The sequence below is a fragment of the Antechinus flavipes genome, chromosome 3 (genome assembly GCF_016432865.1).
Source record: "Antechinus flavipes isolate AdamAnt ecotype Samford, QLD, Australia chromosome 3, AdamAnt_v2, whole genome shotgun sequence".
Lineage (NCBI taxonomy): Eukaryota > Metazoa > Chordata > Mammalia > Dasyuromorphia > Dasyuridae > Antechinus > Antechinus flavipes.
Genome location: NC_067400.1, coordinates 74,455,646 through 74,480,492, shown reverse-complemented (window position 1 = coordinate 74,480,492; position 24,847 = coordinate 74,455,646). Strand labels below are relative to the sequence as shown.

The window sequence follows — 24,847 nt, the reverse complement described above, 5'->3', positions numbered from 1 at the left end:
TGGTACCCAGCTGGACAAAGGTGGTCCGACTGCAAATGTTTTCCCTTGGATTCACAAGCATGGACAGCTCTACTACTCACATACATAAACACACACTCATCCTAAGAGGAGAAAAATAAAACATTTTCTGGTATTTTTCTTTTGAAGAAGGCAGTCCCTGGAGTGCAAGTGAGCCAAGCATTGAGCCTGAGGGTCTGAGCAACACAGGCACTGAAGAAAACTACCACAGGAACATGTCATGGCTTCATGTGAGTAAAGTCAACAAGATCTGTGATGTAGGCAGTGTATTTTCTTAAATCAAGTTTTTGGCCTCCTACTGAAAGAAATTTCAATAAGATGTTCTGTACAGTTTTATCACCACCATAGACCAGAAATTGGCAAAAATGTCTGTTGTATCTATTTTAACTAAAGACCAGAAAATAGTAGAAGTTAATGTGCACCAGATTTTTCCAGTCTCTAAGGGTTCTTTCCTGCCCTTTTTTTTTACTTGATTATAATAATTTTCATATTCTTTCACATACTTTCCTCTATAATTATAGGTTATTAAGTTTGTGCTTTAAAGTTTAAAATCTCTGTTTATTAATACTTGAAAACCAATAAATACATTTATATATAGTTAACAATATAATAATATAAATGTGTTATAGATGGATTACTAAATGGATTCAGATTAAGATCTCTATCTATACTTGGAAATCAGCATATACATGCATACCTATATCATATAAATAATAATATATAATATAAATGTATTATAACTAGATCCTTAAATGGGTTAAATCCTTGGAAGTCATCTACAAGGTTTCATTTGCTTCTTCACAGGGTTTCTTGGATCAGGTGTTAATATAGAAAGATAAAAGCAAACTATTATTGTATCTGTGGTTCTATATCCGGAAAGATAACATTTTCTTTAACTCTCTTCCATCACTTGCAGTTTCCCTTTCTAGGGGAAAAAAGCTATTGGGCTTTTTGTGTTTCAGGTCATGATATTATTGTGCAATCAGCAAAGTTTCATCTGCACACACATTGACTATTGCCACCCTCACTGCTACCTCCACCACAGTCGTTCCTGTGCTCGCTTGGTGCGGGCCATCAAATTGCTATATGGGGATACTGTGGATTCCCTTCGAGAAGACAACACAGTTCATAATGTGGCCTTTCGGGGCAAGAAGCAAAAAGAGGTAAGAAGCATAAAACTCAATATAGTATAGCTTATGATTTATATTTCTTTGATAATTTGTGAGTTAGAACATGAATGTTAACATAGTAATACTTTGAGATATTACTTCACAGAGTGGCAAAAAAAATTAAAATAAAACCAACCAAATTCACTGCTGTTGGGACTGTGGAGAAACAGGTATGCTCATACATTGCTGGTGAAACTGTAAATTTGTAGAACTCTGTTTGGAGAGCAATCTGGCAGTATGCAATAAAAGTCATAAAAAGAACTATATTCTTTGACCCAATAGCAATCTGTTGCTGTGAGTATACACTGGAAATAATAATCAAAAAAAAAAAAAAAACAACTAAAAAGGAGCTATGTGTTCAAAGATTTTTATAGCAGCATTATTTGTAGTTGAAAAAACTAAAAACAACCTGAATTCCAATAATTGAAAGAATGATTAAATAAGCTGTGATACATTGATGTAATGAGAGAAATTTTGAAAGATCTTTATAAAATAATCCAGAATGAAAAAAATAAGAATGAGAAGAGTACAACATTTGTGTAATGATGACATATGTAAATGATAATTAAGGGACAAAGAATTCTGACAGGATTTTAGAAGGAGTGATAATAGGTCTTACAATACTTTATGCATTGAAATTAATTTAAATAATTACTAAGTTTTGTTGTTTGTAAAAATTGACATACAACAATAATGGGAAAATACAACAGAAATTTTTAATTGTAGCCCTTGGACCTTACAAGACTATAGGTAATTTTAATGGGGTTTGTGAACTTTCTTTTTTAAAATACTTAATATTTTAGTATTATAAATGAATATTTAAAATTTTATATTTCAATATAGTTTGCATTTTTAATTCTACATATTTCATTTTATGTATTTAAAAACATTATTCTGAAATTTCATTTCACAAGATTATCAAAAGAGTCCATGTCATTAAAATTTTTATGTTCCCCTGGGGTAAAACTTTCTTTAAAAATTAACTATAAGTTGTAAATTATATCAACAATTTAAATAAAACTACAGTGTTTTTATGATTCACAAAGACATGTAAACTGGTGAAAGAAGGACAAAATTTTTTTTCTCATTTCCAAAAACAAAAAGAAGCATCTTTCCCCATAACAAAGAGATATTTTTCTCCTTATCGAACTATAAGAAATTGCTTGACTGTTAACTGACAAATAATAGGCTATCTAATGCTGGTTGAGCTGAAAGAAATGTTTTAAAGAGAATATTCTCTTTAAATATAAATATAAAGAATATAAAAAGGACATTTTTTCAACATTAAGCTACATTTTTCACATCCAATTTGAGCACTTGAAATTTTCAAAGTTAATAAAAACTCAAAAATCTTAAGCCTGCCCTTGAGAAGCAGTAGACTTTCAATCTTCAGCCTAGTGTTAAAGCAGCCAACAGCAGTTGCTTTTTGCCCATAGCCACTACATCTGCTATTAATAATCTGCATTTGTCCAATGGCTTCACCAAAGGATTCTCCTTCATTGATTATCCAATTCAATTAACATTTAGTGTGCATCTGCCAAAGTTTCAGCACTATATCAGAAATTGTGGGAGGTGCAAAAGAGAAGTGAGCACTTGCCCTGAAAGAGTTTATGATGAAGCTGAGTAAAAAACACACCCACATCAAGCCATCAGAAACAGGAACAAATGTAGGATATCACAAGACAAAATGTACCTAAATTCAGAGAGAAGAATAGCATCGTGATTTCCAGATGATTTTCAGGAGCCAAAGGGAAAAAAAAGTGTTGTTTATTCCAATGTTTATAGAATATAAAAAGATGAAGATGTTTGTTTGGCATTAAACATGCTTAAGCAAAAACCAAATTATTTTCCTGGTGGTTGTTTTTAACCAAAGTACGACAAGTGATATTTTTTTTTTCTTTTCTGGTTGTTCTTGCTTAACTTTAAAGGCCATGGATTGTTGATCATTCCCATGTGCCTCTCAGCCACTGTTAATCTCAGGATCATGGGAAAGGGTTCTAGATCTTTGTTTATATTCCTGAGAAGAAAACAAAACCAATTCTGATTCTTTCCAAAAGCCATTAGTAGCATTATTTGCCAGTTCCCAAACCAATCTCATATGGCATTTGTGGTCCTTCATTTCTCACTTGAGCAATATAGTCTTCTAAAATGGGAATAGCCTTCTTCACAATCTATCTTTTCTCTCAGGATACTCTTAACATTTATCCATTTTGCATCAGCCATAAAAAATGAACCCTAGCCTGTAAACTTGAGCCTCCATGAAAACAGGATAGCAAAATAGTAAAGTGGTGGGGTTATTAAGAATCAGGCAAAGATCTAATGACATTCTTGTGTCTCTTCAGGTGTATTTGTAGAGCAAATTGCATTTATGAAAAAAATGAGCATATTTCCATTTGGTTCTCATCATTGCTTTATTTCATGTTTCTATAATCATATTTGTATTTGTTAGTCTTGTTTGTATTATACTATCATTCATTTGGAGATGTTGTTTTACTTCTATCATTTTATCAGTGTCCACCAGTTACCCGACTAGACTGGAAGTTTCTCAAATACAGAAATTTCTTCTCTTTATTTCATATTCTTATATAAAGCTCTCTATATAATAGATAATAATATAGGTTGACATGTTATCTATCATGTTAATATATTAATATTTAATTAATTTATATTTAAATTATATTGGTTTATAATATTATTATAATTGTAAACACATTATACTTAATTATATATAATATAATTATAATTATAAATTAAATTATATAAATATAATTTAATTAATATCATTAACATGTTAATATATTAATACACTATATTATTATATAATATATAATCCTATATGTTAAAAGGATATTATGTATGAATATATTATTTTGATTATAATGTTAATATAGTGTATATTAATATAATATATTGAATAAGTAAAAAGAATTTTGGCCCAGTAATAAGGAGAACTGAATTCAAATCCCTATTTAGCACTTTTACTGACCTGTGAGTTTTGGCAAATCATCAAACTTATCTGAACTTCATTTTCTTTGGGGGGGTTTTTACAGTGATGATAACACTTGCGCTACTTAACTCACAGAGTTTTTGCAAGAAAAGTACTTGGAAAACCCTTAAGTACAATATAAATACGAGACAATATTATTAGCAGAGTAATATGGAAAGGAGCTGAAGCTTTTCATTACAAAGGAAGAGAAAAAAAATGTTACTTGTTATTGTTAGGAAAGATAATTCATATACAAAAACTAAGCAAAATGTTTACAGATCTAACTATTTTTGAAAATTGTGTATAAAAGTAATATATTATCCACATTAGCTTATATATGGTAGGGCAGCATAATTATCCTTTAGGTTTCTTTCATAATTTACTAAAACATACATTAACACTCATATTAGAGATTCTCCTAACATAGAAGAGCAATATTTTGGGGATATAACATTTTTCTTGGCTCATCTACCCACAAGAACGTGGGAAAATGTTTGCAACAGATACTCAAGTAGTATTGACAACAACTGTATCACTTGCTTTATTATCCCAGTCACAATGTTGAAAAAAAAGTTATATTAAAAAAAATAATAATAAGATCTTAACATTAAGGCCTCAGCAAAAAGGCAAATTACAGTCCTCTAAAAATACCAAAAGGAACATTCCATAATGTTTCTTAGAGTATTTAGGGAAAGATTCCAGTTTTATGGGTACCTGTAATAATCTCCTGATACATTGTAACTCCTTCAGTGAACTTCCCAAAATAGTTCCCACTAGACCAGAATTCCATCTGGGAGCAGTGCTCCAATAATGTGTGAATTTGGGCCCTCTATTAACATAAATTCTATCTATAGGTCCTGAGTCCAGACCATCTGCTATCTTCAAGTTCATGTGATGTTTCCAGATGTTCATAAAACCACTTTATTTTAACAGAAAACCTTAAACTAAGAGTTCTTAACCATTTGTGAGAGACAGACAGAGTCAGAGACAGAGACAGAGACAAATAGACAGACATGGACCCTTTTGAGAGGCTGCCAAAACTTATGACACCCCTTCTCAAAATAATATTTTTAAATTAATAAAAGACATGGAATTAAAATAAACTAATCATATTGAAATAGAGTAATCAAAATATTTTTAAATGAACAAAACCCCTGCTAAAGAATTCTATCATTAATAGAACAGTCAGGAATCAGTATTTTTAGTATTTTAAACAGATAATCTTTCTTTTATATAGCTGTTCTACCCTTCTGAAATTCCATTCTCTCAGTATTTTTCCATTGTCTGTCTTTTAAGAACTTTTGGAAATTATAGGAAAAGTCAAATCAACAAGCACTTACTAAGTATGCCAAGCACTGTGTCAAGCTGAAAATACAAGCAGAATCCTTGACTTCAAGGAGTTTACACTTTAATAGTGGAAGACAAAACATTTTTTAAAAGCTGAAAGGGCAAAAGGTTTTGAGAAAAAACCTATATAGATTCATGATAGAGCAAGTCCAGAATCGATATGGGACTGGGAGAGGAACAAAAACCTGGAAAGCTTGGCCACTTTCTGAAACATGGAGGTTCTGAGAGATAATAGCCAATGAAATAAAGGGAATGCAAGAGAGAAGTCATTAATTCCTCTGTGAGAAGTCTGGGGCCAGAATGAACTTGAGGATGCTATGACAAGGAAACTTGGAAAACTTAGAGGAAGAAAAACATGACTGACCTTGGAACTTTCCTTTAAGATGAAGAAAAATCATCTAACCTCTCTGAGACTCATTTTCCTCATCTGTTTAGTGCAGATTTTGATAGATGAACAGGAGGGTGACATTCCATTCCCATCTCTGACACACATTGAACAATGTCTGGGCAAGTCATTAAACTTTTCAGTGCCTTCCAAGGCACTCTAGGTTCCAAGGCAGGTGCTAAATTGTATTGGTAAAGGGACTTGCATCCCTGGGACTTCCAAATAAGCTCCAATGGAACAATGAGCATACTCATCCAAAAAATAAGTGTATATAATATTACCTGTCCTGTCTACCTCGTATTGTCATGAGGAAAACAATCTGTAAAGCATAAAATACCATACAGTTTTAAGCTTTAAGCTTTAAGAGCTTTAAACTGTAATAAGACTTTTGTATAAATGCAAGTTGTTATGCTCTGTCATTATTATCATTATTCAGAAGTGAAGTTAATTTCTCCCTGGCACTCCTGTGAGAGGAATGACTCTCCTTGTACAAACAAATGGTTTGAAAGCAGCCTCCAAATTAACTTATGTAAGCATGCTTTATGCTATGAATTGCTTTTGCATTCCCAGAAAAAAAGCAGTAAACGAATCTCCTTTGCACAAATTATAGATGTTCTAAAGTCTGCACCTGCATTCTTTTTGTCTTTAGAAAGCACGGCATGAGCTCTGACTCATAGTTTCAAAGCATATTCTTTGGTAAAGATGGAGCCATCCTATTCACATAAACTCAATGTTGTAAACCCCTGGGGTCAAACACTTTAAATACTTTTCTGGAATTCATGGGTAGTCTCAGAGTTACCTTGTTTCTCAAGAGCTCTGCCTGCAACCCCATTCAAGAGTGAGCCAGAAGCACAATTTTTCTCCTTTTGTGTAGGTTGAAAAAGCAGCTTTTTTAAACCCACGCCCAGAGGAAAGAATGAACACTGAAGCGACCAGCATGTACTGGCTCTGGGTTAGGAGAGTTATTTAATCTCTTCCCACATGATGTAGCCCCTGAAACATGGCCGAAGGTTAGAAGGACTTAGATCAGTGAATGTTCTCATTCAGGAACAATATCTCCAGCTGCTTCTCTGATTGCAAAAAGGCCAACTAACAATTTTTTTTAAGTTAAAAAGTTAAAAATCAGTGGTTTTTCCACTGCTAGAATCAAAATATAACAAATAGCAATAATAATAATAGAGAGAGCTTACTTTACATTACTTTTCATACATTGTTATTACACAATTTGGTCTACACAAATAACCTGATGAGGGGGTGGTATTATTATTCCTGTTTTATCAAAGAGTAAATGAATTCAGCAAGTTTAGTGACTTACCCAAGATCACAAAACTAGTTTATGTGACTTGCTCAGTCACATATTAATTTGAATCCTGCTTCAGACAAGCTTCATGACCCTAAGCAAATCACTCAGCCTCAGTTTCTTCATCTGTAAAATTTTAACAATAACCTCATAGGGCTGTTGTCAAGAAGGAATGAGATTATATGTTGAAGTATTTTGTCAACTATAGAGTGCTGTGTAAATGTTAGCTATTATTAAATGTCTGAGACAGAACTAAACCCAACTTGAGCTGGGTTGAGGGCTTGCTTAGCAAGAAAAGAGGAGGAAGTGTTCTCTCCATAGATGTGATAAGCCAAATAAATCTTAAATGACCTTTTTATTACTGAAAATGTCTCTTGCCTTTCAGGAACTTTTGGACTAGAAGAAGATTTGAGGAATTTATTTAAATTGGAGAATAACTTTAATTTCCTTTCAGATGTGCATGTCCCTGGATGGAATCCATCCCTTTTTTTAACTTAAATGTCTCATTCTTTTCAGTGTTCAGATAAGTCATGCCTGAGGACACCGTCTCTGAAGAAGAGAGTTACAGAGACTAACCTAGAAGGCAAAAAGGACTCTGGGATGTTAAAATACATCAGACATCAGGTATTGACCATTGCATCACATTCAGTAACATGTTTACAGACATTCCTAAATTAAGGTACACCGGGGCAGCTAGGTGGCACAGTGGATAGAGCACCAGCCCTAAAGTCAAGAAGACCTGAGTTCAAATCTGGCCTCAGACACTTAACACTTCCTAGCTGTGTGACCCTGGGCAAGTCACCTAACCCCAATTGCCTTGGGGGTGGGGGGAGGAGAGAGAGAATTAAAGCACACAACATATGAGCATACATTCAGTCAGTCATAAGCTATTATTAAGTGTTGACTTTGTATGAAGGATATAAAAAGAGGCAAATGTTCTCTGAACTCAAGGAGTTCACTATCTTAATAGAGAAGATGACAAATATGCACAAATAAGCATAATATAGGACAAATGAGAAAATTTTAAAAGAAGGAAAGCACAAAAATTAAGAGGAGTTGAGAAAGGTTTTAACTAGGAAATAAAAGGGAAACCAATTGGCAGAGATGTAAAGGAGGAGTATTCCAGGCATGGACAGACAGAATTTTTAAAAAGCCCAGAGTAAAGAACTAGAGTGTTTTCTTCATGGAACAGCAAGGAGGCCGATGTCACAGGATCAGAGAACATATAGTAATAAATAAGGTGTAAAAATATTACAAAGATGTCAAGAGGAATGCTATAAAGAGCTTTGAGTACTAAATAGAGCATTTTATATTTAATGCTAAGGAAGACAGGGAGCCACTAGAATTTATTGAATACAAGGGGAGAGTGATATGAGCTGACTCACATTTTTCCAGGTGTCAGGTGACTGAATGGAGGATGGATTGGAATGGTAAGACATTTGAGATAGCCAAGTACTCCAAGGGCTCCAAGTTGTCTATTTACAACCAACAGGTTCTTATGACAGATCATAAGTAGGATGATATAGTTCTGTATCAGACAAGAACTTAAGCAAAGATGAAATAAAATTTTGGCAACAGATTGAACATGTGTGTGAAAGATAGTGAGGAAATGAGAATAGCTTCTAATTTTTGAGCCTGAGAGGATTAGGGGGGATGGTAGTGCCCTTAACAACAATAGGGAATTTGGAAAGGGGAACCCTTTAAGAAGAAAGATGATGAGTTCAATTTTGGACGTGTACAAATAACATCAATTTTTAAATGTAAAATGTGAGGCAAAGTTCCAATGGTATTGTGATGAAGAAAGCCATCTGCACTCAGAGAGAGGACAGTAGGAACTGAATGTAAACTATAACATAGTTTTTTCACTTTTTATTGTTGTTAGCTTGTATTTTGTTTTCTTTATCATTTTTTTTCCTTTCCAATCTGATTTTTCTTGTGCAGCATATTTGTGGAAATATATATAGAAGAATTGCACTTTGACATATATTGGATTACTTGCTGTCTAGGGGAGGGAGTGGGGGGAAAGGAAGGGAAAAATGGAATACAAGATTTTGTAAAGATGAATGCTGAAAATTATCCATGTATATATTTTGAAAATAAAAAACTTTAATTTAAAAAAAAGTAAAAAATGTGAGGCAAGATTCTCAACTGAGAGGATGAGAGAAGGGAACCACAGGAAAGTTGAAAAGGGATGAAAACGCTTGCAAGAGCCACTGTGGAGGATGATATAGTGAATGGATAATGAAGAGATACAAAAATTGTCTAGCAACGATGAAGGTCCAGTTGAGGTTGTGTCACATCAATTTATAGTGGACCAGTCAGAATGATTGCATCATTTTTTCTCCACTTTCATTCAGGAGCTCATGTATAGGTGTAAAGATGGAGAATAATGGGAATGATCCAAACAATGGGAAGGATGCAATCATCAATATAATAAGGATAAGAGAAAAGGACAAGATAGAGTTGAAATGGTCCATTAAAGGGTCAAGATTGGGGGGTGGGGAGAGAAGAGCAAATATACATGCAAATAGCCATCTCTGTTGGAGTTAAAGACATTTTTTTCCTACCCACCCCTACTCTCCTACTAATTAGCTCAGTATAACTGTCTTCCTTGGTTTGTGGCCAGGATTCTCCTTGCCCTAAAATTACATTGTGGTCGGTAGGATGGAAATACTATTTTTTTTCTTTAAATTGATATATTCATTTAATCTTTTTCCCTGGTTACATTCAAAACTTTTTTACAATTATTTTTAAGATTTTTGAGTTCTAAGTTCTCTCCTTTATCTCCACCCACAATTAAGAAACCACATGTGAAATTATGCAAAACATTTCCATAAATGTCATTATGAAAGAAAAAAATAGATCTTCCACTCTAATGAAAATAAAAACCCTCAAAAATTAAAGAAAGAAAGAGATAGAGAAATAGGGAATGCTCCAATCTATATTTAGGTACAATCAATTCCTTCTCTGGTTATGGATATGATTTTTTTATCATAAGTCCTTCAGAGTAGTTGTGGATGATTGTACTACTGAGAATAACAAAGTCATTTACAATTGATCATCCAGAAAGAATATTGCTATTATTCTGCGTATAGTATATTTTACTTTGTTCATGGAGGACTTTCTAGTTTTTTCCCTGAGAATATCCTGTTCATTATTTCTCAGAGAACAATAATATTCCATCAGAGAAACTTACTTTTTTGCAATTACTATTGCTAATTGTATTTCCCCCCATTTATTTTCTTTTGTCTTTTGCCCTGTTCCTCCTTAAAAGTGTTTTGCTACTCCTTCCCCCAAAATGCCCTCTCTTTTATCACCTTCCTCCACTTCTCATACCCCATTCCCCTTCCATTTTCCTGCAGGGTAAGATAGATTTCTATATTCCTATTGAGTATGTATGTTAGTTCCTATTTGAGCCAATTCTGATAAGAACAAGGTTCACTAACTCACCTTCTCCTTCCCCTCTTCCTCTCCACTGTAAAAGCTTTTTCTTATATCTTTTTTAATGTCAGGTAATTTGCACCATTCTACTTTTTCCTTTCCCTTTCTCCCAATAAATTCCTCTCTCATCTCTTAATTTCAACATTTTTAAAAAAAGATATTATCCCTTCATATTCAACTCGCACCTATGCCCTCTTGTCCATAAATACTCTTTCTAACTGCCATAATAATATGAGTCCTACAAGTATCATTTTTTCATATAGGAATGTTGTAAAATATAGGAGCCAGTGGCTCCTGGAGGTCTAACTCAGACCTATAGAATGGATTTCTTCATGTGAGAGGATAATACAAGAAGACTGAGAGGCAGTTGTTGTTCTCTGACCTCTCCAATGAGAGTATGTTGCATTATCTGACTTCTCTCCTCTTCCCTCTGCCTCCAATTTATTTCATTCCCAATCCACAAGGAACATCTGCATTAGTAAAGGCTGCTTTGTAATTTCTTCAAGTGTTATGATTCACAGCTGTGGAGGCTCTCAGAGAATTGACCTGCCTCTTTACCCAGGCATGGTCCTTAATAGGAATGCAAACAGATAAATCTTATTAAATCCCTTATCACTTTCTTGAATACTTCCTCATGCTTCTCCAGAATCTGATTTTTGAAAATCAAATTTTCCATTCAGCTCTGGTCTTTTCATCATGAATGCTTGAAAATCCTGTTTCATTGAATGACCACTGTTTTCTTTGAAGGATTATATTCTGTTTTGCTGGCTAAGTGCTTCTTGGTTGCAATCCTAGCTCTGTTGCTCTCCAAAATATCATATTCCAAGCCCTTTGGGCCTTTAATGTAGAAGTTGCTAAATCTTTAGTTATCCTGACTGTGGCTTCACTATACTTGAATTGTTTCTTTCTGGATGGTTTCTCTTTAACTGGGATTTTTGAAATTTGACTATAATATTCCTAGGAGTTTTCCTTTTGGGATTGCTTTCAGGTAATCAGTGGATTTTTTCAATTTCTATTTTACACTCCAGTTTTAGAATATCAGGATAATTTTCCTTGATAATTTCTTGAAAGATGATGTCCAGGTTCTTTTTTGATCATGACTTTCACATAGACCAATAATTTTAAAATTATCTTTCCTGGATTATTTTCCAGGTCAGTTGTTTTTCCAATGTGATATTTCACTTTTTTTATTTGTGTGTGTTGGGGTGGGGGGGGGAGTTCTTTATTGTATCTTGATTTCTCATAAATTTTTCATTATCTTCAATTTGCTCAATTCTATTTTTTAAGGAATTATTTTCTGCAGTGAGCCAATTGGTCAATTTTATTTTTTAAGTCATTCTCCTCGTTAGCTTTTTGTATTTCCTTTTGCATCTCTCTCAATTCTTTCCTAATTTTTCCTCTGTTTCTCTTACTTGATTTTCAAAGTTCCTTTTCAGTTCTTCCCTGGTCTGAGCCAAATTCTTATTTTTCTCAGAGGCTTTGGATAATAGGAACTTTGACTTTGTTATCATCTGAGTTTGTGTTTTGATCTTCCTTGTCACCATAACTTTCAAATATTTTGTTTTTATTTTTGTTTTCTGCTCATTTTTCTAGCCTTTTACTCTGCTTTTAACTCTTTGTTAAAGTAGGGCTCTGTTTCTAGGATGGAGAATGCACTGTCCAAAGCTCCAGGGATTTTGTGCTTCTGTTTTCAGAAATCCTTCTAAAAGTCTGACCACAAGCACTCTTTTCTGTCCTGGAGCTGTTAGATGTGTCCCTACTTAACTGTAGTTATAATATCTAGTATGCTGAGGGTGGGAGAGGTTGGGGCTCCCTGACCTGGGCCAGGCTGGGCTGGGCCTGTGCCTGGGCTTCCACTTTGGTTCCACAGTCCTTTTATGCTGACCTTCCAGGTCTTCCTTGATGTTGCTGGATTGAGAGGCCTGGAAGCCACCAGTATTGCTGTTGATTCAGAGATCAGGCTGGGCCCCAGTTGGGGCTGGGTCAGAGGCTGTACTGGCATTCCCTCCACCTAGACTGAATGCTGGGCTCCCATCCCAGTGTCACAGACCTTTTCTGAGCTTCTAAGTTGTCTTCAGCTGGAAAATGTTCTATTCCATTTTTCTGAGTGTTCTGATGCTCTCCAATTTGTTTCAAGGCATTATTTAAAGGAATTTGGAGAAGTTTGGGGGAGAGGTTAGGCAAGTTCCTGCCTTTGCTCCACCATCTTGGCTCTGTCCCCTATACCCCTTTTTAATGCCTATCCAAAATGGAATCCTAGCTTTAGGGAGAGCTAAAGAGGAAAAGATATATTTTCTAGATACTAGATTCTAACTTAGGTCACCTCATTCCATAGAAACAATGTTTTAAATTGTAAGTTCCCAGGCTAGCTCATAAAAACTTACAGAACAACAGAAATGGTAATTGATGCTAAATAGGTTTTTATGGGCTACTTTTGATACTTAATCATAATTTATAACATTATTTCAACGAAAAAATGCATTTGGAGTCCTGAAGCTGGCATACAAATAAAACTTTGAAACAGTCCATCTGTAAGTTGGAACAGCTTGTATTTTTGGAAAATGAAATAAATTCATAGAATTACAGAATAAAAGATTTGGAAAGACCCTCAGGGGCCTGCTAGAACAAGCCATATACAAATGATTGTTCAATCTCTGCTTATAGTATTGGAAGGAAGGGGGAAGGCTGGGGAAACCCACTGGACCTTGAGGCAGTTGATTTGGCTCTTTGGACAACTCAAATTATTAGGAAGTTTTTCCTGATATCAGCTTACATTAGCTTCTTTGTAAGTCATACCCAAAGCAGTTAGTTCTGCCTTCTGGGGCCAAACAAAACTGGTCTAATTCCTCCTTCACATAACAGCACTTCAAATACTTAAAGACAGCGGACACATTGCCAAACACTGAGTCTGCTTTGCTCCAATTTAAACATATATAGTAGTTTCAACTGATACTTTCCCCATCCTAGTTGTTTCTCTTCTATTCTCTCTCAAACTTGTCAATGACCTTCTTAAACATTAATGCTCAGAATGAGCACAGTATTCTGACAAGAGAGGAGGACAGTAGGACTCATCTTCCTGCTTCTAGAAGCTCTGACCCTCCTAAAGATGCCCAGGAGCTCATTAGTATTATTTTTGTCACCCTCAAAGAGCTCACATTCTAATGGAGGATTATAACGCATATAAGAGAAGCTATTATAGCGAAAGTCCTGTGGAAACTAGTAAAGAATTCAGCAGAAAAACTTTGTCTACACCCTATCTTATTCTTATGAAATTCATTTTTTTTACACAGATGTAAAACTTTTCATGTATCCCTATTGAATTTTATCATCCTAGATTCACTCCAATGTTCTAGACTTTCAAAATTCTTTTGGATCCTGATATTTTCATCTACTATTAGCTCTCCCTTTCAACTTTGTATCACATACAAATTTATAAGCATGTCACTTAATTTTTAAAACCATTGACAAAAAGTATCCAACAATACAGGGTCAAGCACAGATTCTTGTGGTGTATTACATTGGAGAACTCCTGCTGTGTTGATATTGGAACTGTAAGAACTACTTTTTGTATCTGGTCATCATTCCTAATATTTTGGAAATGTATTAGTACAGTACAAAACTGTCTGTAACAGTTCAGTGCACCCTGACCAAAATAGATGCAGAATTTGAACATGAGGAGGTATTTTTCTTCTTACTGCACATCATTCCACTAACCAGAAAACAATTTGTTACACTGACTCTACTCTAAAGCTTTAGAAAGAGATACTAAATACAACTTTCTTTTAAATCAATCTGCAAATAACCAGTGACTCCTTGGTATAACAGAGTTCTTATAGAGCTCATCATCTAAATAGTTTCTTTTAGATGATACTTTATTCTCATTTAGAAAAAGAAGTAGGAAAAAGTAAATTAAACAGCCTGTCAATTTTGTGAAACTGTCAGTATTCTCCCTCATTTAAAATGCTTTTGAAATGTGATAGATTTTTTTTCTTTTTTGTCTCAAGGTTATGAGCCTGTCCCCAGCTCCCTTGTCTCTGCTAATCAAAGCAGCACCAATTCTGACCGAAGAGATGTATGGAGACATCCAGCCTGCAGCCTGGGAGCTACTGCTCAGTATGGATGAGCACATGGCCGGAGCTGCAGGTAACACAAGAATAAGACCCACCCGGGAGTCATTTATTGTGGCAGCTCATATTTTAAAATGATGGTTCAATTAATTCAGGTTGATCTCCTAGATCAAACAAATAGCATGGCATATTGCTCTGGATATAGCAGTAGTTAAGAGATGGGTCCTAGTTCCTAGGAATCATAGAATTTTCAAACTGTAAGGACCTTCAAAATTATCTAGTCCAATTCTCTGAAGTTCAAAGGTCAATGCTTATTTTAAAATTATATGAGTAGAGGGCAGTTTGGGGATTGAAACCCACGTCTCTGGAGCCCATGATGCTATCTCTCAGCATGAGGGATTGGATCTACTGGCTTTTAAACTCTGGGCTGATGAAGACATTCTGGAGATAAATATATATAATTTTGCCTTGTAGTAATACTTCCAGAATATTTTTCATTCTGGTTGATTTTTTTTCCTTTGTATCTACTGTGCAGCAGCAGCAGTAGCAACTGATATTTATTGGGTGCCTACTATATGCAAGCCACTGTGCAAAGCATTTGTGATAAAGAAAGGTCTCTAACCACAAAAATCACTGACAAAAAGGTTAAAGCCAATAACCATGTATATAGAATCTACTATGTGGTGGACAGTGTGCTAAACACTTTTTTTATAAATGCTAAAATATCTGACCCTCACAAGGTAGATTCTATAATTATCCTCGTTCATCCAATTGATCATCCCTTAATTGTCCATTTGATGCAAAAAGAAGTCGCGTGGCTTACGTAGCTGGTTAGTGTGAGAAGCCATTTAGTTCTTCCTTACTCCAAGACAATGCTCTATTTACTGTGCACCATAGTCCCATAGCATGCATGCCTGGAATACTACACTAAAAATTTCCTGCCATGTTGACATTGAACAATTAAGAAGTACCTTTGTGCCTGACAGAAATAAAACAATAATGTAAGATAGCAAATGTTATGTTAGATAAAGGGCAAAAGAAACAAGACAGGAGTTCAAAGGAAGAAATGGTTCTTAAAACTGAAGAAAATAAAATACTTGACCTGAGTTGTGATGGAAGTATAGACCTTGGCCAGTCAAAGATGGGGAGACATTCTAGACAGGAGGAACTTGTAAGCCAAAGGGTAGAGGCAGCAATGGACATACCATATTTGCAGAACAATGAGAGAGCAAGAAGAGAGTTAGAGGAGTGTTAGAAGGTGAGAGGAGTCAAAGATGACTCAAAAGTTTTAAGCCTGAATGCTTAAGAAAAAAATGGTACTATCGACATAAAGAGACTCCAGAAAGAAATTGATTTGAGAGGAAAGATAATGATCTTGATTTTAGACATGCTGAGTTTAAAGTGATGATTGGGCAGATTCAGGTAGCAATATAAGTAATTGGATATGTGAGGTAGAAGGTTAGAGGAGTTAGAGGGGGAGATATGTTGAGAAATCATCTGTCTGTGGATGATCTTTGAAGCCATAAAGATGGATGAACTCTTTCCTAAAAAAGGAGATAAGGCTAGCAAGAACAGCACACTGAGCACTGAAGTATGTGCACATAGAGATTGCTGAGGGAAGCCAGGAGGAGCAAAGGGAGCTGGGAAGAAAAGAAGGGGCAACTGCTTCCCTGAAGAGAGATGGCATAAAAAGATAATTTCACAGTAGCCAAGGAAGGAGAGTTTTAAGAAGACCATTAAGTGTTTGATAGAATAAAGAAGGCAAGGAGGGCAAGAAATGAGAAAAGACAGGATTTGGCATTGAGCAATCATGCTGTCTCTCATAAGAAATTTTTTTCTTCTTTTTTCCTTTAAAAAAAACAAATATTTATTGATATATTTTGTTTTATTATTTTCTCTTTCCCTCCTCAAGTGGCATGCCTTATTATCAAGAGTAAAAAAAGAAAAAGATTGCAAAACTAACCAACATCCAAAAAAAATCCATTATTATATATAGTATTAAATACTGTTAGTCTCCCTCACTTCTGCTAGAAAGGCAGGGGGATAGTTTTCATAACTCTTATTTGGGGCTAAGTTTGGTTATGATTTCATGTCAGTAAATTTCATTGTTTTGGTGTGTTGTTTTTTTTTTTTTCATTTCATTATTGTAGCCATTGTATATGTTGTGTTCCTGGTTTAGTTTCTCCTGTAGCAGTAGCTCATATGTCTTCCCATGCTTTCCTGCCATCATCTTATTCATTTGCCTTCATTTTTCTAGGACCAATTCTCTAGCCATTGTACCACTCAGTGGCCTCAGAAGTAGAGATAAAAGGAGGCAATGCATGCATTTCAGGATTTGAGATAGACAATACAAAAGCACAGAGACAGGAAATGTTATTTCATGAACAATTGATGACCATTTTGGCTGTATCTCAGGGACAAAGATGTATGAGTTTCCAATGAGACTGGAAATATAGGTTGGGACCGAGCTATGAAGATCAACTGCTTTGAAACTAAGTAGAAAACAGATATTCTATCCTTAAAAAAAAAAAAGTGATTCCTCAGAAATTGATTGAACAGGATGGTCACATGGTCAAATCAATGTTTAAAGAAAGGGAATTTGGAAATAACATGAAAGATAGCCTAGAAGTTCTGAAAACAATTAGGAAATACAGGTGAGAGGTGCTGAAGGATTGAAATAAAGTGTCATCCATGTGAATGGAAAAGGTCAGAAACAAGAGATATTGTGAGACAGAATCATCAAATTTTTGCAACCGGATTGATATGTGAGTTGAGAGAGAGGGAGGAGCCAATGGGACTGCTAAGGTTATGAATCCTGGAACCTGGAAGAATGATGATATCTTTGACAGAAACTTTGAAGTTTGGAAGAAAGGAGGGACCAACATTGCCTTTGTTTCCAGTTCTTTGCAATACTGAGAACTTGCCACTATATTTTAGTGAAAGAGCAATTTCATGACAAATATTGAAGGGGATGTGGGAAAACTGGGTCACTAATACATTGTTGGTGGAATTGTGAACAGATCCAGCCATTCAGGAGAACGATTTGGAACTATCTCAAAAAGTTATCAAACTGTGCATACCCTTTGATCCAGCAGTGTTTCTACTGGGCACATATCCCAGAGAGATCTTAAAGAGGGAAAGGGACCCACATGTACAAAAATGTTTGTGGCAGCCCTTTTTTGTAGTGGCAAGAAACTGAAAACTGGATGGATGCCCATCAATTGAAGAATGCTTGAATAAATTATGGTATATAAATGTTATAGAATATTATTGTTCTGTAAGAAATGATCAGCAGGATGATTTTAGAGAGCCTGGGGAGACTTACATGAACTGATGCTAAGTGAAATGAGCAGAATCAGATCATTGTACACAGCAACAAGATTATACAATGATGAATTCTGATAAGCATGGCTCTTCCCAACAATGAGATGATTGATGCCAGTTCCAATGATCTTCTGATGAAGAGAGCCATCTTCATCCAAAGAGAGGACTGTGGGGACTAAATCTTAACCACAACATAGCATTTTCACTCTTTCTGTTGTTTGCTTGCATTTTGTTTTCTTTCACAGTTTTTTTTTTCTTTCTTGATCCAATTTTTCTTGTACAGCAAGATAACTGTATAAATATGTATACATATATTGAATTTACCATATAATTTAACATATTTAACATTGGACTACCTGCCATCTAGGAGAGGGGGTGGGGGAAAGGAGGGGAAATTTTGGAGTACAAGTTTTTGCAAGGGTCAATGTTAAAAAATTACCCATACATATGTTTGTAAATAAAAAGCTTTAATAAAAATTTTTTTTAAAAAGTGCAATTTTAGGGAAGCATTTAAGACAGAAATTCTATTGCAAAAAATTAACAAGTCAAAGTATAATGGGAAAGTGGTAGCAAAGAATGAAAATTGTTTAAAGAAGTTGAGAGATACTGAAATCTTTGACCTCTACCCAATAGTCTGCTGCTAAATTTTTAAAAACATTTCTCCAGAAGAAAAGTATAGGTATGCAGGACACATTTTAGAATTCAATATGCCTTATTAACATTTTCCCAACCACTCTTTAAATTCTAGACAATTTGAACAGTAAATGCAATCTTGATTTGTAGCATTTTCTCATTTCTGAGATATAATTAATTACTCACACTGAAATCTCAACAATTGACTCTTGCAAACCAAAAGATTTATCTCCAGCACATCCTACTTCTGTCTCAAGTGGAATGGAAATCTAATATTCAAGTGCCTAATAATAAGAAAATTTAAGAGCTAGAAAAGACTAGATAAAACTACTTTTAAGAAGAGGATCATCTAATTTAATCATATCATTTTTCAGGTAAGGAAACTGAATCTTTGCAAGGGCATGTGACATGCTCTAGGCCTAAGCTTCTTAAATCATGGGTTGCAGCCCTCATGGGGTTATATAATTGAATATGGGGATCATGAAATTATGACTTCTTATCAGTAAATGTTTGACAGGTATACCTATTTTATATACCTATGTATCTGGAGGTATGTAAAAATTTCTCAGGCAAAAAGGGGTCACAAGTGGAAGTTTAAGATGTCCTGCTATAGACTTTTTAAAATTCAGCAAGGTAACAAAGCATAAAAACCAGTTCTCTTGGCTCTCATGATAATTCTCTTTCTACTTTATGACAATAAGTCATTCTCCTAGAGCTTTGGGGCATTTTCCCATGCTGAACAGGAATCTGACATGTAAGAAGCTTGAGTCAAAAATTCTAGTAAAATGATAACAGTTAGTATAAGCCTTACCAGACCCCCCCCCAGATCTGGTCCTCTCCCTTCCCAATTTCTTATGTCTATCTAACCTTGCACCTGAATTCTAATACTTATTAATATGTTTACTAAATATATGACACTGGGCAAGCCATTTAGTCTCTCTCTACCTAGCTTTTTTCCTATATAAAATGGAGATAATAGAGCACCCATTTCATAGGATTGTTATGAGGATCAAATGAGATAGCATACATTAAGTCCTATATAAATCCAACCGATTATCGTTATATACATATAACTTTCTAACTTACATTTATTTGTGTATGTTGTTTTTATCCTTGACAGTGTGTACCTTGAGTAGACAATGTTGTCACAGAATGAAGAATTTCAAGAGTTAGAAAGGACCTTGATGACCTCTTAATTCAGCCCAGACTCTAACCAGAATTCCTACTGCAAAACAACTGACAAGTAGTCATCCAATCTTTTCTTGAAGACTCCATTGAGAGGAAAACCTCTCCCTTCCAATGCAGTCCATCCCCTTTTTGGATAGCTCTGACTTTTAGAAAATGTTTCAGCAAACCAAGTCCAAACTCAACTTTTTTCAACTTATACCCATTATTCTCTGTTCTACCCTTTTGAGTCAAAAAATATAAATGTAATTTCTTTCCCTCTTGGCAGTCTTTTAAGAATTTGAAGATAAACAATATGCCCACCCATTTTATCTTTCTCTCCTTTCTGTTCACCAGATGTAATCTTTTCAATTTTCCCATGTCTTAAACTTAACTCTTCACTATTCTAGTTACTTTTCTCTGGATGTTTTCTAATTTATCAGGATCCTTTCCAAAATGCATTTTTCAGAACTGAACACAATACTCCAAAAGTGATCTAACCAAGGGAAAGTATAATGAGACTATCTTCACCTTACTCTGGGAAGATGTACTTCTCTCAAGACCATGTTAACTTTTTTTTGGCAATCACATCATGCCATTGACACCTGTTATTCTTATAGTCTAATAAAAACCTTTACATCTTTTTGTGGCATTTAAAAAGTTTTAAGCGACATAGTTTCTGGGTATTTTAATTATTTTATTAATAAGTCCAGAATGTTTGTTAATAAAAGGATGGTCATTTGGCTATCTCTCTTAGAGCAAAGACACCTCATGGCTTTGGATTGCATTTTGAAGTGAGCCCTTTAAAGAGTAAATATTCCTCAGACTAGCAATCAACACTGATGTTTAATAATTAATGAGAAATTGAGTATTGTAATGAGAAAGCATGCTATATTACAGAGAGGATTTGGGGGTTTATAACTTGAACCGCAAATTGGTCAAAAAGACTTATCAATTTCCATATCATCAGTCTGATAAAAAGGAGAATCTACATTTACCCAGACTTTTCTGAGTAAACACAATAAAGAATATACACTTTAACCCAAATTTAAATTTTCTTTTACAAATTAGATCTTGGCCTGAGTAAATCTTTAAGAGGGATTTCCCATGTTAGTTGATTCCTGGAAAAGGAAATAGAAAAGAGGAAAACTTTGTTCCTGATACAATGACTAATTATTAATGCCAGAGATAAATAATCATTTCTCACATTTTACAATTAATTGGTATCCAAATTCATCTTTTCTGTTTTGTTCTGGTTAGAAGAGGAAGTTCTTATTTGTAAGACTTTACTTTTGTCACTATTAAATTTCATTTTATTAGACTCATTTTAAAATTTCAGTCTGCCAAGGTCTTTTTGGATTCTGACTCTCATCCATTTCATTAGGTATCTCTCCCAGCTTTGTACCTTCAATTAGACAAGGACCCCATTTATGTTTTTATCCAAATCATGATTTAAAATTAAATAAAAATTTTATTTAAAAAATTAAAATTATTTAAAATAAACATATTTAAATAATCCAGGATTAAAGATAGAGCCCTGGGGCACTCCACTGGAGACCTCTCAAGTTGACATCATCATTAATGACTACTTTTTCAGTTCCAAGTTCATCTACTTGTACTATAATCTATTCCACATTTTTTTCCATATTTCCTACTGAAATAGAATGAAATGATTTATCAAATATTTCATCAAAATTGAGGTAATCTATATCTTTTGCATTCTCCCAATTTACCAATTTAATAAACCTATCTAAAAATGAAAAAAACAAATTTAAAAAGGAAATTGTTTGAAACTAGCATGAAACATTCTTGATTAAGCCATACTGGATCTTTGTGATCACTGTTTACTTTTCTAGATATTTACCTCCATCTCTTTAATAATACATTAACTTAATCATTAATAAATATGTATATATAATTATAATCCTAGAGTTTTGCCAAGAATTTAAGTCAAGCCCATGAACCTAGAGCTTATAGTCTCTGTTCTCTAAGCTTTGTTGAAAATTGGCTTCTTTGCATTTGATATTCTTCTCTTTTTATCAATACAATTTCTCATAAATCATATTTAATAGTTTCTTTAGAATCTAAGGATGCAATTAATCTCAACCAAGTGACTTGAATTCATCAAGGATAGCTATGTGCTCTTGCAATCTCTTTTCTTATCTTAAATATCAACTCATTATTAGACATTAAAATTTTGTCATCCAGATCAAACTTCACTGTATTTTCACCTATGAATTCCCAGTCCCTAGAAAAGTGCCCTGCAGATACATGTTTTATAAATGTTACTTCAGTTGGGAGGGATGAGGGTGAAATAAAAGTTTAGTGGTAAAAGAAAAGTACAGATTTCAGGACTTGGAGAGACATCATAGAAATCATTTAATCCCTCATTTTTTAAAAATTTCTTTTTAAAATTTTTTAAATATTATATATTTTATAAGATTTATATAATACATAAATATATTTAGCATATTATGTTATAATAATATATTATATGTAATAATATAATAAATATATAAAGATATTATTATATCTTTTTATTTACAAAGCATGGGAAATTTTTTCAATAATGACCCTTGCAAAACTTTCTGTTCCAAATCTTCTCCTCCCTCCTCCGAACCTTCCCCCAGATGGTAGGCAGTCCAATACATGTTAAATATGTTAAATTATATGTTAAATCCAATATATGTATACAGTTATCTTGCTGCACAAGAAAAATCGGGTCTAGAAAGAAAAAAAAATACCTGAGAAGGAAAACAAAAATGCAAGCAAACAACAACAAAATGAGTGAAAATGCTATGTTGTAGTTCACACTCAGTTCCCACAGACTTCTCTCTGGGTATAGATGGCTCTCTTCATCACAAGATCATTGGAACTGGCATCAATCTTCTCATTGCTGGGAAAAGCCATGTCCATTAGAATTGATCATCATAAAAAAAAGAAAAACAAAACAAAACAAAAATAAATAAATAAATGAAAGAATTGATCATCATATAATCTTGTTGCTGCATACAATGATGTCCTGGTTTTGCTCATTTCACTTAGAGCATCAGTTCATGTAGGTCTCTCCAAGCCTCTCTGAAATCATCCTGTTGGTTATTTCTTACAAAACAAAACAATAACATTCATATATCATAACTTATTCAGCCATTCTCCAATTGATGGGCATCCTTTCAGTTTTGCACATGTTGGTCCCTTTCCCTCCTTTAAGATCTCTTTGGGATATAATCCCAGTAGAAACACTGCTGGATCAAAGAGTATGCACAGTTTGATAACCTTTTGAACATAGTTCCAAATTACTCTCCAGAATGGCTGGGTTCATTCTTAATTCCACCAACAATGTATCATTGTCCCAGTTTTCCCACATCCCCTTCAACATTCGTTTCCTGTCATCTTAGCCAATCTGAGTGATGTGTAGTAGTATCTCAAAGTTGTCTTAATTTACATTTCTCTGATCAATAGTGATTTGGAGCAGCTTTTCATATGACTAGAAATAGTTTCAATTTCTTTGTTTGAAATTGTCTGTTCATATCCTTTGACCATTTACCATTTAAAGAATGGCTTGAGTCAATTCTCTTTTATTTTGGAAATGAGGTCTTTATCAGAACTTTTGAATATAAAAATGTTTTCCCAGTTTATTGCTTCCCTTCTAATCCTGTCTGCATAAGTTTTGTTTGTATAAAAACTTTTTAATTTAATATAATCAGAATTATCTATTTTGTGATCTATAATAATCTCTAGTTCTTCTTTGGTCATAAATTCCTTCCTCCTCCACAGAACTATCCTATGTTCTTCTAATTCATTTATAATATTCTTTATGTCTAGATCGTGAACCCATTTTGACCTTATCTTGGTATATGGTGTTAAATGTGGGTCAATACCTACTTTCTGCAATACTCATTTCCAATTTTCCAGGCAGTTTTTGTCAAATAGTGAATTCTTATCCCAAAAGCTGGGGTCTTTGGGTTTGTAAAATACGATTTGCTATAGACATTGACTATTTTGTTCTGTGAACCTAATCTATTCCACTGATCAACTTCTCTGTTTCTTAGCCAATACTGAATGATTTTGATGACCATTGCTTTATAATATAGTTTTAGATCAGGTATAGCTAGGCCACCTTCATTTGATTTTTTTTTCATTAGTTCCTTTGAAATTCTTGACCTTTTGTTCTTCCAGATGAATTTTGTTGTTATTTTTTCTAATTCAGTAAGATAGTTTCTTGGGAGTCTGATTGGTATAGCACTAAATAAGTAGACTAGTTTAGGTAGTATTATCATCTTTATTATATTCACTCAACATATCCAGGAGCACTTAATATTTTCCAACTGTTTAAATCTGACTTTATTTGTGTGGAAAGTGTTTTATAGTTTTGCTCATATAGTTCCTGACTTTCCCTTGGCAGCTAGATTCCCAAATAGTCTATCGACAGTTATTTTAAATGGAATTTCTTTTTGTATCCCTGGCTCTTGGATTTTGTTAATGATGTACAAAAATGCTGAGGATTTATGTGGATTTATTTTGTATCCTGCAACTTTGCTAAAGTTGTAGATTATTTCTAGTAGCTTTGTAGTTGATTCACTGGGGTTCTCTAAGTATACCATCATATCATCCGCAAAGAGTAATAATTTGGTTTCCTCATTATCTACTCTAATTCCTTTCATCTCTTTTTCATCTCTTATTGCCAAAGCTAGCATTTCTAATACAATATTGAATAGTAATGGTGATAGTGGGCAACCTTGTTTCACCCCTAATCTTATTGGAAATGGTTCCAGTTACTGCGACATATTTATTGCCATCTAGGGAAGGAGGTGGAGGAAAAGAGGGGAAAAATTGGAACAGAAGTGAATGCAAGGGATACTGTTGTAACAAATTACCCTAGCATGGGTTCTGTCAATAAAAAGTTATTATAATGGAAATGGTTCCAGTTTGTCCCCATTACATATGATGCTCACTGATGGTTTTAAATAGATGGTACTGACTATTTTAAGTAAAAGTCCCTTTATTCCTATA

General features: G+C 34.2%; 1 protein-coding gene across 1 annotated transcript in view; it reads left to right on the top strand.

The window, feature by feature from the left end:
- Positions 1–24,847, top strand: part of UNC80 (unc-80 homolog, NALCN channel complex subunit) — a 228,787-nt gene that overhangs the window by 122,560 nt on the left and 81,380 nt on the right. The window contains exons 28-31 of the mRNA XM_051983635.1: positions 148–248; positions 981–1,181; positions 7,722–7,829; positions 14,651–14,789. Of these exons, the coding sequence (XP_051839595.1) occupies positions 148–248; positions 981–1,181; positions 7,722–7,829; positions 14,651–14,789 (549 nt within the window). The remainder of the gene's footprint in view (positions 1–147; positions 249–980; positions 1,182–7,721; positions 7,830–14,650; positions 14,790–24,847) is intronic.